The 13774-nt window shown below is 47.0% G+C and overlaps 1 protein-coding gene across 1 annotated transcript; it reads left to right on the top strand.

The window, feature by feature from the left end:
- Positions 1 to 7521: 7521 nt before the first annotated feature.
- LOC132709791 (heterogeneous nuclear ribonucleoprotein M-like) lies at positions 7522 to 13662 on the top strand. The gene is made up of 3 exons (XM_060684567.2): positions 7522 to 7859; positions 9566 to 9741; positions 13559 to 13662. Exons 1-3 carry the CDS (start codon positions 7708 to 7710, stop codon positions 13654 to 13656), a joined length of 426 nt encoding a protein of 141 aa, XP_060540550.1. The 5' UTR covers positions 7522 to 7707; the 3' UTR covers positions 13657 to 13662.
- The last annotated feature ends 112 nt before the right edge of the window (positions 13663 to 13774 follow it).

The following is a 13774-nucleotide window of genomic DNA, read 5'->3' on the forward strand; positions in this document are numbered from 1 at the left end:
TAAAATTTAAATTTAAAAGAGGAGAAGATTTAGGCCAGGCCAGCTTGATGAAATAAAAACGTTTTAAGCGCGCGACGGAAGGTGCGCAGATCCGGGATCCTCCGTATCTCCGGAGGGAGCTCGTTCCAGATCATAGGTTGTCCAGTCTATTTTTGAAAACCTCCAGTGATGGTGTAGCCACCGCTCCAAAATAATAATCCATTGGTTAATTGTTCTCACTGTCAGAAATCTATCCCCTAGATTGGATCTCCCTTTAGTAATAGCACTTACGTACCGCTTCACAGTGCTTTTACAGCCCCCTCTAAGCGGTTTACAGGGTCAGCCTCTTGCCCCCAACAATCTTTGGGTCCTCATTTTACCCACCTCGGAAGGATGGAAGGCTGAGTCAACCGTGAGCCGGTCAGGATCAAACTGCTGGCAGTTGCCAGAGTTAGCCTGCAATGCTTCATTCTAACTACGGCGCCACCAGGGCTCCTACAAGAGAAAGGAAGGAAGGAACAGAAAGTAAGAAAGAAAAAGGGAGGAAGGAAGGAGAGGAAAGAAGAAGGAGAGAAAAAGAAGGGAAATGAGAGGGAGCAGGAGAGAAAGGAAAAAATGGAGAAAAGGAAGGAGAGGGAAGAAAAAAAGAAAAAGGTGTGAAGGAAGGAGAGAAGGAGGGCAATTATAGCACTAGCACTTAGACTTATATACTGCTTCACAGTGCTCTCTAAGCAGTTTACAGAGTCAGCCTATTGCCCCTTCCTTCCTTCCTTCCTTCCTTCCTTCCTTCCTTCCTTCCTTCCTTCCTTCCTTCCTTCCTTCCTTCCTTCCTTCCTTCCTTCCTTCTTTAGCTCTTAGACTTAAATACCACTTTCCAATGCTTTACAGCCCTCTCTACGTGGTTTAGAAAGTCAGCCTATTGGCCCCAACAATCTGGGTCCTCGTTTTACCGACCTCAGAAGGATGGAAGGCCGAGTCAACCTTGAGCCGTTTTTAACAAGCTTCCACCCATGACTTCTTGTCTTTTCCCTCTGGTGCTTTGGGGAATAAGTCCATCTCTTCTCTGTGATGGCCACTCCAATGCCAGCAGACAATTACCGTGTTCTCCCCAATCCTTCTCTCCATAGGCTAGACATACCCAGCTCCCTCAACTGTTCGTGGTACCATTTAGCTTGGATTTGAATCTGGATCTCTTAGCCTTGTAAGCCCAGTTAGTATGGGGGCAGTAGGGCCAAGGACTAGGTCTGGGAGATAGTCTTCCAACAGAGTGATTGGAAATTAAAGAGAGCTGAAATGGAATTGCTCTTCTTGGAAAGATGGAAGTGGAAGAGTCTGAAGATCAGGAAAAACAGGCATGTAAATAAATAAATAAATAAATAATTTTATTGTCATTGTACGTGTATACACAGTATACCCATACAACGAAATTCACTTAATACCCAAAGATCAGGTCCAACACATAACAATCCCCAAACACCCACCCACCCACCACAAATTCCCCACCCCTAATCCATCCAAACATCCACACAGCAGACCAAGTAATGCTGTCCAATAGCTCACTTGATGGTGGCCCTTTAGTTCCTTGTTGAGTGGAATTATAGCTCTGGGATAAAAACTATTCAGAAGACGTGCGGTCCGAGTTTGAATTGTTCTGTATCTTCTGCCAGAAGGCAACAGTCCAAAAAGATTGTAAGCAGGATGGGAAGAGTCTCTGAGAATGTTATGCAACTTCCTCAAACAGCGAGATTCGAAAACGTCGTCCAGGGCTGGTAGCTGAATATCAATGATATTCTGGGCAGTTTTAATGATTCTCTGTAGAGCTTTTTTGTCCGCTACAGAGCTGCTCCCATACCATGCAAGAATGCCATATGTCAGGACACACTCAATGGTGCTGCGATAGTAGGACAGAAGGAGATGCTGAGATAGGTTGATCTTCCTGAGCATTCCTGCTACAAAATATTGAGGTTTCATAGGACGGGGGTCCCTAACCCCCAGTTCGTGGACTGGCACCGGGCAACGGCATGCTAGAAACTGGGCCATGCAAACAAGCAAAGCTTCATCCATGGGATTTCAGGTGGCACGTGGTTTTGTAGTGAAGGCACCAGGCTTGAAGTCAAGAGATAGGGAGGGAGTTCTGATTACGTCTGAAAGCCATTTCCGTGTCCTTGGGCCAGTCCCACTCTCTCTTGTTCCCAGCTCAAGCCCACATCTGAGAGCTGCTGTTAGGGAGAAAATAGGCAGAAAGTGTGTTGGATATGCTTGCCCCTTTGAGTTACTGAAAATAATGAAGATGGAATGAATGAATGAATGAATGAATGAATGAAAGGCAAGGTAGGAAAAACGAAAGGTACCAAGTACAGATTAAGCGAAACCTGGCTCAAAAACAGTAACTCTGAGAGGGCCCTTGGAGTCCTAATGGATGATCCCTTAAACATGAGCCAGTACTGTGCAGCAGCAGCCAAAAAAGCTAATACAATCCTCGGTTGTATAAACAGAGCCATAGAATCAAAATCACATGAAGCCTTAGTACCACTTTATAAAGCCTAAGTAAGACTACACTTTGAGGGGGTGGGGGTGGGGATATCCAGTTTTGGTCACCACATTATAAAAAAGATGTTGAGACTTTGGAAAAAGGGCAGAGAAGAGCAACTAAGATGAAATGCCTGGAGACTAAAATATATGAAGGACGGTTGGAAGATTTGGGTTTGGCTACTCTAGAGAAAAGAAGGACGAGGGAGGACATGATAGCAGGATTCCAGTATTTGAGGGGCTGCTCCAAAGAAGAGGGAGGTCAACCTATTCTCCGAAGCGCCTGAAGGCAGGACCAGAAGCAACGGATGGAAACTGATCAAGGAGAGAAGCAATTAAGGAGAAATTTCCTGACAGGGAGAAAAATTCACCAGTGGAACAGCTTGCCACCAGAAGTTGTGGATGCTCCATCACTGGAGGCTTTTAAGAAGACACTTGGTAACCATTTGTCTGAAATGGGATAAGGTGTCCTTATCCCATTGTTGGAAGAAACATCCTTCTGGGTTCTGCTCCAAGTGGGGAAACAGACACTGGAAACATGGAGACTGCTTGGAAAGATGGTTTAATGGTGGACAGGATCACATGGCTTGAGTTCCTGAACAGAAAAAGGGGTGATACAGTAAATCTTCGGGTTTTTATGCTCTTGCTGGCTCTGCATTTCTTGGGGCCACGAAAGAGTATCCTGATTGGTTGTCAGACTCCCAGGGGGTGGGGGTCTTGCTGGCTGATGCAATCTTCCCAGGTGCCATGTGGTGAGCCTCATCTAGATGGGTCCCATTGTGTTAGTTTCTGTTGCTATTGTGTTGCAAATGTCCTTTGACAAAGGATTGGGTTTCTGCCTCTGTCCCATTAACAAACGGTGGGGGGCAGGAAGGTGGGAGCTGCTTCTCCCAGGGAAATATAATATTCTGCCTTTTTCATATTTCCTAAAATATTTCACTCTTCTAGGAGAGGGGTGGGTGCTAACTTCCTACAATCCCTACTCTTTTTTTTTTTTCAAAACGTGAGTTTTGAAACAAGTTCTTGGCAAAAGATTAAAATTGATCAGATCAGGGAGCCTTAATGGGTGCTTTTAATTTTTCTAATGCAAAGGGGAGGCATTGATAGAGGCAACAGAAAAGGATTCCGTCAGGCTCTTGAAAGCTTTCAACCATGAAGGTCTAGCAGCCAGGAAAAAATTTCTGGTAAGAATTTTACAGTATCCAATTTTCCATGCCAATTAATTTCAGATTTCAGATATTACTTTCTGTGAGCTTCCAGTCAGGTTTCAAGCAAACACATGTCCCAAAATTTTTCACAGCCATGATTTTCCTTTAAATTGCAGGCTGCCCATTTCCAAGGGTTGATTACTGAACCTGCCCTAGCTCTTTATTGCATCCAGGATTTGTGAGTCCAAATTGAGGTTAGCCAGTGTACAATATCCATTCTTTTTTTTTTTTTTGGTGTTACACATAATGAGCCCTGGGATTTCTACTCATGAGACCACCAGTGCAATATATCTTCCTTTACTGGGCAACTGGGCAGCATCATTTGTGAGTCACAGTCAGGGATTGGGTTTTGGAGATCACTTTTCTGCTATCTCTTCAAGTGAGGGAATTGCCTGAGGGGGGATTGCCCCCTCCCCCATCGAATTAGCAGGGAGATATGACTCCTTGGGCTTTTAGTGCCACAGAGCAAAAATCAACCTAGGAGAAGCTTTGTGTGGAGGTAAGGGAAGGGAATAGTTTCAATCTAATTCTGAATAGTGTGTGTCTCTCTGTGTGTGCATGTGTATGCAGCTACTTTTACAATACAGACAATACAAACATTTTGGACATATTTCTCCTCTCCACCAGACAGAAATCTAGAGTGTACATAACTTGCTGTGGCAATCACTCTCAAATACAATTCTTACAATAAACTGATTACAATATAAATGAGACAAGAAAGAAAACCTTACAATGAATTTCCACCCTCCCCCATAGTCTTTCCAGCTGTCTTCTGGGAATTGAAAGGAGTCTTTTGGTCTTTACTTGTACATCTCAGGGTCTTTTCTTTCATGTCTGCTGGGTAGCATGCTTGGTGGTAAGGCTGGTCAGTCAGGCTTGGGAAGGTCTGCTCCACTCTGGTTGCTGTGCTGACTTTGAGTGGAGACTGGATTCAAACCCAATTTCTGGTTCAAACTGATGGAAGGTCTCCTTTGGAGGCAGCATCAGGAGCCATGTGTTCTGCTTCCACAGGTTGCAGAGTCCTTTGTGCAGGGCTGAAAGACATGAGAACAGGGTCCCCTCCCCCCTTTGTGGGTAATCTTCCCAGGAAAGGCATTGTAACAGGATTAGAGATTGGGGGGGGGGTAGATAGCTTGCAGGCAGAGTTTGAAAAGAAACAACACAACAGTATTGCAGTTACTAAACAGATAATGCAGTTTCCACAAAATGGCGACACAACAGATAAGAAAAAACTGGATTCACATGCTTCAGGAAAGAGATGAACAGGTAAACCCATTTAAACACATACAGTAAATGCAAGACTGATTTTTTTTCTTGTAAACAAACTTAAAACGTTTCCTCATAAACTTGAGTTGTTACTTTAAGATACAGAGAGAGGAGGAGAAAAAAAAACAGAAATGAAATGAAATGCTCTCTTTAATCTGTGTTTGTTGGCCAGACAAACACAGGGCAAAGGCTCTTTCTTTCTTTTTTCTCTCTCTCCCCCATTTTCATTGCTTCAACCTTTTTTTTTTCTTTTCTAACAATTTAAAATTCTTGTCTCTAGAGATCAGATACATTTTACAGTTACAATTACCTCGAGGGCGCACAAAGACTTAGACACACACACATAAAACAAGGAAGACAAAGAGAAGAAAACAGAACTCTGAGATTTCACACACACTGATCATTCCCACATAAATCTCAGTTAAATTAGGGAAGGCACAAATCTTAAACATACCACGTGGTTGCATAGAAGACAGAGAGACAAACAAACAAACAAAACAAACAAACAAAACAAACAAAATCCCCAACATTCCTATTTATATATTTCCCTTTTCTTTTAAGTACCTTTATTTAGCCAAATTTGTCTTCCCGGTGTTATCTCTTAGCAAAGCCCATTTTTGACACAATTTTCCTAATTTCCTTTTATCCATGCCCCTCAATATGGGCACCCGCCTGGCGTCCCAGGCCGCGAGCACTTCTTCCACAGGGGTCCCCGCCACCCACGAACTATCGCTACCCATGACCCTTTCCTTTTCTCCGGAAGGATCACTTCGACTTAGCCGGGTGGCACGCCGTCAGTTTTCAGAGAAAAAGCTCTGGGAAGGACTTCGATTCCCTTACGAAGTATGGGCCCCTTCCTCTTAGGGAATCGCCGTAGTTTTTCGGATCCAAAAAGGGGATCCGGGAGGACCTGCTGACCCCAGCAGGTGGTACTGGCACCTCCTCTCACACACACACGCTCGCCCCGTGTCTGGGCTGGACAAAACCGGGTTTCCCTTTCACAATTTATTAATCCCCCCTTTTTCACACGCTTGGCTTTCGCTTGGCTTCCATTCCTTTTAAACACAAAGTTCCACATTTGGTGACCCCCCCTTGCTTTCTCTATCCTACCGGTCATGGCTCGGTGGAGCTAGCAGTAGGCAGAGGTGCGGCTAGAGGTCACGCAAAGAGGTGAAATCAGACTGTTTTCCAGGTGGAATCCCACACACACACTTCCTCCTTCCCTAACAGAAGGTCCTGTGCTCTGGCAAAACCCCCATGCTCTCCAGACTGTTAGTCTTTCTGCGGCTAGGAAATGCACAGAGGAAGCAAGATCCAGCTGTACTTGGGAGAAGGGCCTTCACTCACACACATGCAGGCATACACACATTTCCCATACTTTTTTCCCATGCTTTAAATTAAAATTTAGAGGTACTCACCTTCTTTCCAAGCAGCCTTTGAGCTCAAACTCAAAACCCCTTTAAAACCTAGTTCCAAATGGCCAAGGTCCATGAAAACATGCCCACAGACTCAATGGGTCTGCTGCTAGCAAGGGAGGCTTACCTGGGCCTGGTCCATTGGTTAGGTTAGCTTGGAGTCCCTTCGTGGTCGCCAATTGTTGGAAGAAACATCCTTCTGGGTTCTGCTCCAAGTGGGGAAACAGACACTGGAAACATGGAGACTGCTTGGAAAGATGGTTTAATGGTGGACAGGATCACATGGCTTGAGTTCCTGAACAGAAAAAGGGGTGATACAGTAAATCTTCGGGTTTTTATGCTCTTGCTGGCTCTGCATTTCTTGGGGCCACGAAAGAGTATCCTGATTGGTTGTCAGACTCCCAGGGGGTGGGGGTCTTGCTGGCTGATGCAATCTTCCCAGGTGCCATGTGGTGAGCCTCATCTAGATGGGTCCCATTGTGTTAGTTTCTGTTGCTATTGTGTTGCAAATGTCCTTTGACAAAGGATTGGGTTTCTGCCTCTGTCCCATTAACAAACGGTGGGGGGCAGGAAGGTGGGAGCTGCTTCTCCCAGGGAAATATAATATTCTGCCTTTTTCATATTTCCTAAAATATTTCACTCTTCTAGGAGAGGGGTGGGTGCTAACTTCCTACACCATTTCAAAGGGTTGGACTAGAAGACCTCCAAGGTCCCATATTGTTCTGTTAAGAAGTTTCTCCTTAATTCCAGGTTGCTTCTCTCTTTCCATCCGTTGCTTCTTGTCCTGCCTTCAGGTGCTTTGGAGAATAGGTGGACCCCCTCCTCTTTGGGGCAGCCCCTCAAATACTGGAATCTTGCTATCATGTCATCCCTGTTCTTCATATGTTTTAGCCTCCAGTCCCCTCATCCTCTTCTCTGCACTCTTTCCTGAGTCTCAACCTCTTTTTTTTTTTTTATAATGAGGAGAGACCATGTTGGATGGGGAATTCTGGGAGTTGAAGTCCACCCCCCTTCCCCGCCTAGAGCGACGGTCGTCAGGGTTGCTTGCTGTCGCTCAGGCGACACCAGAGGCGGCAACTTCCGGTGGCGTGCTGTTTCTTACTATTCGGCAGCTACGGCAACGCTGACGTCATGGGGTGGGAAGAAAGGGCGGGGCTCGAAGGCGTGGCTCCGGTTGTTTTTTTTTTTTTTTTGTCGTCTTCCCCTAACTCCCTCTCTCATTGGTCCGCCTGTGAGGCGATCAAAAGCGGGAGGGCTGGGCGTCGCCGACGCAGGCGCAGTTAGCTGCCGCGAGCTCGCTGGAGAAGGAAATGGCGGCGGTCGTCTCGGGCTCAGTCTCGGCGGCGGGTTTGGAAGGCGGCCCCAAAATGGCGGAGAGCGGAGCCGTTCCCGGAGGCGGCTTGGGCTCAGGAGGGCCGGCGAACGGGGCGGGCAACGGCATCGCCGACGGAGGCTCCAAGAGGTGCGGGGTGGGGGGGCGGTGGTGGTGGTGGTGGAGCAGACGACAGGCAGGCAGGCCTCAGTCGTGGTCTCAGTGCGCATGCGCGACGGGAGGGCGCGGGACTGCGCCTGAGGCGCCGATCTCGGTCGGCCGCTTCTCTCTCCCTACTCTAGCGGTGGAGGATGAGGGGGCATGTAGTCCCGGCGGGATGGGTGGCTTCTTGCCCGAGGGGACGGGTGGGGAAAGAAAAGGAAAGGCCGATTCATCCCGGTGACAGGATTTTTCGGGGGGGGGGGGGGGAGAGGACCGCTGCTTCCCTCAGGCGGGCCAGTCAGGTAGTCCTCGACTTACGACGGCTCATGTCATGAAACCGAAGCCAGAGCGGCGCTGCCTAAAATAAAATAAAATTAAAAGCCTCGTTTCACTCTTACGACGGATACAGCGCCGGTCACGTGATCCAAAACCCGGAGGCTTGGCCACTGGCATGTACTTAATGACGGTCGCCGTGGCTTGTGGGGTGTGTGTCACGTGATTTCCCCCCCTTTTTTGCGACCTTTTGACAAGCCAAGTCAACGGAGGAAGCCGGATTCGCTTAATGGCGGCAGGCGAAAATCGGTGAAACGGGGCCCCCGACTCGCTGAGCAAATGCCTCTCGCTTAACAACGCAAATTCTGGGCTCGATTGTGGCCGTAAGTCGAGGACTGCCTGTATTCCTTCACAGAAAGCGGAGTGGAAGCTGGGAATCCAAATTCAAGCCAAGGTCTCTCACTCAACAGTAACCGAGTTTAAGCACGCTTGGGGTGAACACACGTCCGTCAATCCAGCCAAAAAAATAAAAATAACTGCTATTATTGGAAGAAGAAGATCATAAATTTACACATTGTTCCCCTTTTTAATCTGGGTGGATTTTATTGTTTTAATTCTTAATGTGGCAGAGTTTCAGTGTTACTGTTTTATATTGTGCTTTTATATTATATTGTAAGCTGTCCAGAGTCACTTGACAGTAAGACGGGTGGCATATAAGTTTAATAAACTAATAACAAATAGAAGTGGATATTTGGAATGTGGGGACGAACCATAAGATCCTCTGCGCTCTCTAAGGTTGGTGATTTTCTTGGAGACGTTTCATTACCCAACTAAGTAACATCTTCAGGGCTACGATGCTAAGCTAGACAAGCACTTATGATGTTAGCTAGTTTGGCAATGAAACAACTGCAAGAAAACTGAAGAAGCTTCTTGGATGGGAAGCGAAACCTCTTCAAAGAAAAAAACCAGAAAGTCCAGATGCCTCTTGAAAAAAAAAAAGAAAAGCATCTTTGGGACACCCTGAATAACCGAGAAAATCCATAGACATTTGCAAAAAAAACCCCCAACCTCGGAGAGCACCAAGGAGCCTGCAATAAATAAAGTTGGAAATTCGATTGAATTGTGCATGTGAATATTGGAATACAGTTGTTTCTTAAATTGGACAAAATCTTGTACCTGAGCTGTAAAATGGAACTCTACTGAGTTAATGACTGCACTGTATTGTGATTTGTCGGTTTATACACTGCACCCAATTGCTGTGGTTTTGAGTACAATGAACCAAGCTATCATGTCTTGTTATTAGAAGCCTAGGCTTAGTGCTAGTTCCTAGTGCGGCTGTTCCTAGCTAGGCTTCCAGAGTTCACGTTGGATGTGGTTTTGGGGAGGGGTCTGATTCGGTCCTCTTCCTTTCCTTGTTGCAGTGAAAGCGATTGGCCCAGCCAGGCGGAGAAAAGGAAAGAAAGAAATGCCAAACGGGGAGGAGGGAGTCGCTTTGAGCCGTACCCCAGCCCTTCTTCGAAAAGATACCGAGCCTTCATCACCAACATCCCCTTTGACGTCAAGTGGCAGTACCTGAAAGACCTGGTCAAAGAGAAAGGTATACGGCTCGGGCACGATTGCCGGACCTCTGCCCTTCTTCCTCGTGACCTCTTTTTCTCTTTTATCCAGCAGACGCGGAATGGGTCGGAAGTGGTTTGGGTAGCCGTAGCCATGTTGAGCACCGAAGGTTTTCTGAGGGCAGGCGCTTCTGGCGTTGCATGCTGGCTAGCGGCTGTGCCCTGGCAGGATCCATCTTTGGTGTGCAGGTGTTTGGCACGAAAGCGCCTTTAGGCTCTTGGGAGGAGAGCGGAGGCTCATCGTCAAGAGGCTTGGATTGAGGGGTTTTGCTTTTTTAAAAAAAAAACCAAGAAGCCCTCTGAAAGCCTTTCTGGATCGACGATCCAGTTTCCATGGAGGGGGAGAGCAGCAGTCTTCCTCGTTGACGAAATCTTGCTTGGTGGTTGAATATCTAAGCTTGTTTTAAGAGTGAGCTCAAGAAAAGATGGGTTCAATGCAGCCAGGCCTCGTGAATTGGCAAAGGGAACAACGCCTGCAGTTCCTTAGTTTTGTTCGGTCAAAGCCCCCCCTGCTGAGCCTGCTTCAGAAATCCAAGGCAGGCAGGCAGGCAGGCATTAGAAAAATGGATGAGGTTTGGTCAGCCCGTAATGTTTTAAACAGGTAATTTACCTCAAGGTAATCGGGGGAGGGGATTCTAAATCAAAATTGGCACGACCTGAGCCTCTGCTGACCCGATTCATTTTGTGGGGAAGGAAGGCCAGTTGCAATCTTGGCGAGCCTCTCTTAAAACACTTAAAACTGGACAACAAGGCCTTTGGATTATTGTGCTTAGGGGCCAAGGTGTACCTGTGGCTTAAAGTGGAGAAAAGATGGCTGACAGGAATTGTGAGCCGAAGGCAAGCAAATGGAACGCACAGGCCCCTCCTAGAGGTGTTGCGGGCCATTCATAATTAAGTGTATAAGCCCTCCCCCCCTGGAGGGGGGAAAGTTGATAGCACCACAAGCGCAGCATCATCACTCCTCAGAAATTGGACTTCCAGTTCTCCTAGCTATGGCTTGATTCACATGAAACGATGAATGGAAGGTTGCTTTGGGGCATGCCAGTTCTCGACCTAACGCTGTGTGAGAAATCTTGGTGAAAAGGAGGGGGCCTTCTTCGCGCATAGAGGTGTCACCACTTCCAGTATGATGTCAAACTTGGCCAGGTGTTTTCTGGTCTTTTTTTTTTCCCCCTCCAGTTCCACAACCCCATCCCACTGGATGCCACCTTTCCAACGGGAGGGTTGTTTCCTCTGTTCTCCTACTCCAGAGGTTTTCCCCTGCGGATAGTCCCCGGGAGGAAAATGGGAGACACGGTTTCCTTCTCTCTGCCGAGAGCTTAGCGGTTCTGACGTTCTCGGAGTTTGTGACTACAGCTCAGGTTGGCGTAACCGGCACCTCTACGGAGCTGCTTTCTTCCAGCCTTCTTTGGAAACAATCTGAAATCTTAACGTCCTTTGACGGCACTTCCCGTAGTTCCAAGAATCCCACATTGCTGTTCTAAACATGGCTAGAAATTCTGGGTGTTGTCTCCAAGCAACCCAGGGCCTCGGATTTCAGGTATGGCACAGCAGATCAATGCTGAAGGGTTACCAACTGCTCTTCCACCCTTCAAGAATTGTGGGAAGCTTTAAAAGCCCGCAGTAATAATCCTACTGCAGAGAGGTGCCTGTAAGTATATGGTTGAGGAGAGTTCAGTGTTGTGGTCTGTTTAGATCTCGCACAGGTGTGTGTGGATGCCTGCCTTGAAATTTTTTAATCGTGGCCTCTCCCCTCGGTGAAAGTCATTCTAGTCTGATCATTGGTTGGTGAAACTTCCAAGTTACAGGTGTGCAGCATCTTCGTTTTCTTTCTTTCTTTTTCCTTTTTGTTTATCCCCTTTCAAACTTTACACCGGAGTTCCTTGATGTTTTCCCAGCCCATCAAATTAAGATGATATTCATTGCTGAAATGTTTGGACACAGTGGGTGCTGGTCGTTCGTGCAAAAAAACCACAACAAAAAACATTTTACCGGATGGCAGACTAGAATATCTGTTTGAAGAACCCACACTGTTCAGATTACTTCTTTCAAAAATTGAAAATTCAGCATTTCTTAGGTCAGGGCACAGTTCGCTGCTTTTAAGTTTTCATTATGCTCCAGGCATAAGAGTCTTGTGTTTATTTATTGATTGCATTTAGGCACCCATCTTCTAACCGACTGCGGGCAGCTCCCAATCGGAGTGGTAGCCAGTGTCGCAGAGCTGTCTAGTCAAGCCCCCCCCCCAAAAACTTCTAGATAGTATATTTCTGATATCTTCTCACTTTTCCTACTTTAAAGTCATTTGTAGTTTGTAGTCATTGTGTCTAAAGGCAAAAGAGAAATATTTGCCAAGATGGGAAAGAAAGTCCTTGGAAGCAATAGCTGGAGCAGAATTCCAGATATAAATTCATTCCTTGGCCCCACCGTCTCTGATGTGGCGGCATAACACTGCAATTCTCTGTTTTCCCCTTCCCCTCCTGCTCAAAAGGTAGGAAGCTGGGGAACGGCAAGGCTTAACCACTGGGCCTAGCCATTGCAAAATCCCCGTGGTTAGGGGGATTGCGATTTGGGTGTTTGCAGTTGCAGCATCCCATGGTCACCGGATTGCAACTTGCAGCTTTCCCTGCTGGCTTCTCAGAAAAGCAGGGTCAACGGGGAAAAGCCGGCAGGTGGTCACAAATGGCGACCCCATGATGTCACACCAAATGGCTGGATGAAGACTGGCTTAAGCGATGGAACTTCTGCAACGGTTACAACACGTTGCTTTCGGAGCACAGTTGTGGGTGCCAGTTACCATCATTACACAAGAGCTGCCTGTAAATGTGTTTGCAAATACAGGTGGTCCTCAACTTCTGGCCAACATTCCTGTTGCTAAGCGAGACACTTAATTAAGTTTGGCCCCGTTTTACAATCTGTCTTGCCAAAATTGTTCAGTGAATCCCCGCACTTCTTAAGTTAGTAACGAGTGCTTTTTTCAAGAGGCAACTGGACTTCCTTGTTTTTTCTTTGGAGAAGTTTTGCTTCTCATCCAAGAAGCTTCTTCAGCTCTGTGAATCTGGCTTCCCCCTTGACTTTGCTTGACGGAAGGTGGCAAAGACCCTGGGACACTGCAACTGTCATAGCAATAGCACTTAGATATCGCTTCAAAGTGCTTCACAGGCCTGTCTAAGTGGTTTACACAGTCATAAATCTGAAGTCAGTTGCCAAGCACCCGGATTTTGATCACGTGACCACGGGGATGCTGCGAGGGTAGTAAGCCTGAAAAACAGCCTTTTTTCAGTGCCCTTGTAACTTTGAACGGTCACTAAATGAAGTGTTGTAAGGCGAAGACTCGTGGAATTTTGATGTCCTGCCGATTAGAAAGGAAAATCAGGCACAAAACAAGTTTTAAATGTTTTCATGATGGAGCAACAGTGTCATTAGGGAATCCAGTTGCACACAAGGCTTCTTCCTTGATGCAGGAGAGACGGTCCAACTGTTAAATCAGGCTGGCCATATTAACTAGTAGGAAAAAAAGGACGTTTCTCCCTGCGGGTTCTTCCCGCTGTGTTCCAACCTCGAGGCGGCAACGGCTGGCAGATTAAATGGAGGAGGGAAACGTCAAGGGCTCCGGTGCCACCCATGTGCTGCTCACCCGTAATGCCGAGTTGTGGCTGCTTAGCCAACGGAGGAGTGTTCCCGGGCTTTTTTCTAATAAGGCAGAGGCTCCACAGATGGTTGCTGACGATTGTTCTAAATCCCCCTTGTTTTCTTGGCTTTTTCCCCTGGTCTATGTACCGTCTGGAATCTCATTTGTAGTTGGTGAGGTAACATACGTGGAGCTCTTAATGGACGCTGAAGGAAAGTCAAGGGTAAGTCTCCGAGAGCTTTTCTTCTGTGGATTTTTAACTACATGACAAAATGTGTGTGATGGCGGCGTGGAACCCACCCCCAATGAGGTTGGGCCAGAGGCAGCGTGTCTGTGGTAGAGTGGTTCTCTCGTTGGCAGGGGCCCAGAGCTGCTTTGGGCTTGGG

Source organism: Pantherophis guttatus, chromosome 1 (assembly GCF_059756535.1).
Source record: "Pantherophis guttatus breed Tessera chromosome 1, ASM5975653v1, whole genome shotgun sequence".
Lineage (NCBI taxonomy): Eukaryota > Metazoa > Chordata > Lepidosauria > Squamata > Colubridae > Pantherophis > Pantherophis guttatus.

Bases quoted from the DNA above. Each gene is read 5' to 3' on its own strand.
- LOC132709791 (XM_060684567.2), top strand. From the start codon at position 7,708: ATGGCGGCGGTCGTCTCGGGCTCAGTCTCGGCGGCGGGTTTGGAAGGC. The intron at 7,860-9,565 runs GTGCGGGGTGGG...TCCTTGTTGCAG, and splicing joins GCCGACGGAGGCTCCAAGAG to TGAAAGCGATTGGCCCAGCC. The intron at 9,742-13,558 runs GTATACGGCTCG...TCTCATTTGTAG, and splicing joins AGACCTGGTCAAAGAGAAAG to TTGGTGAGGTAACATACGTG.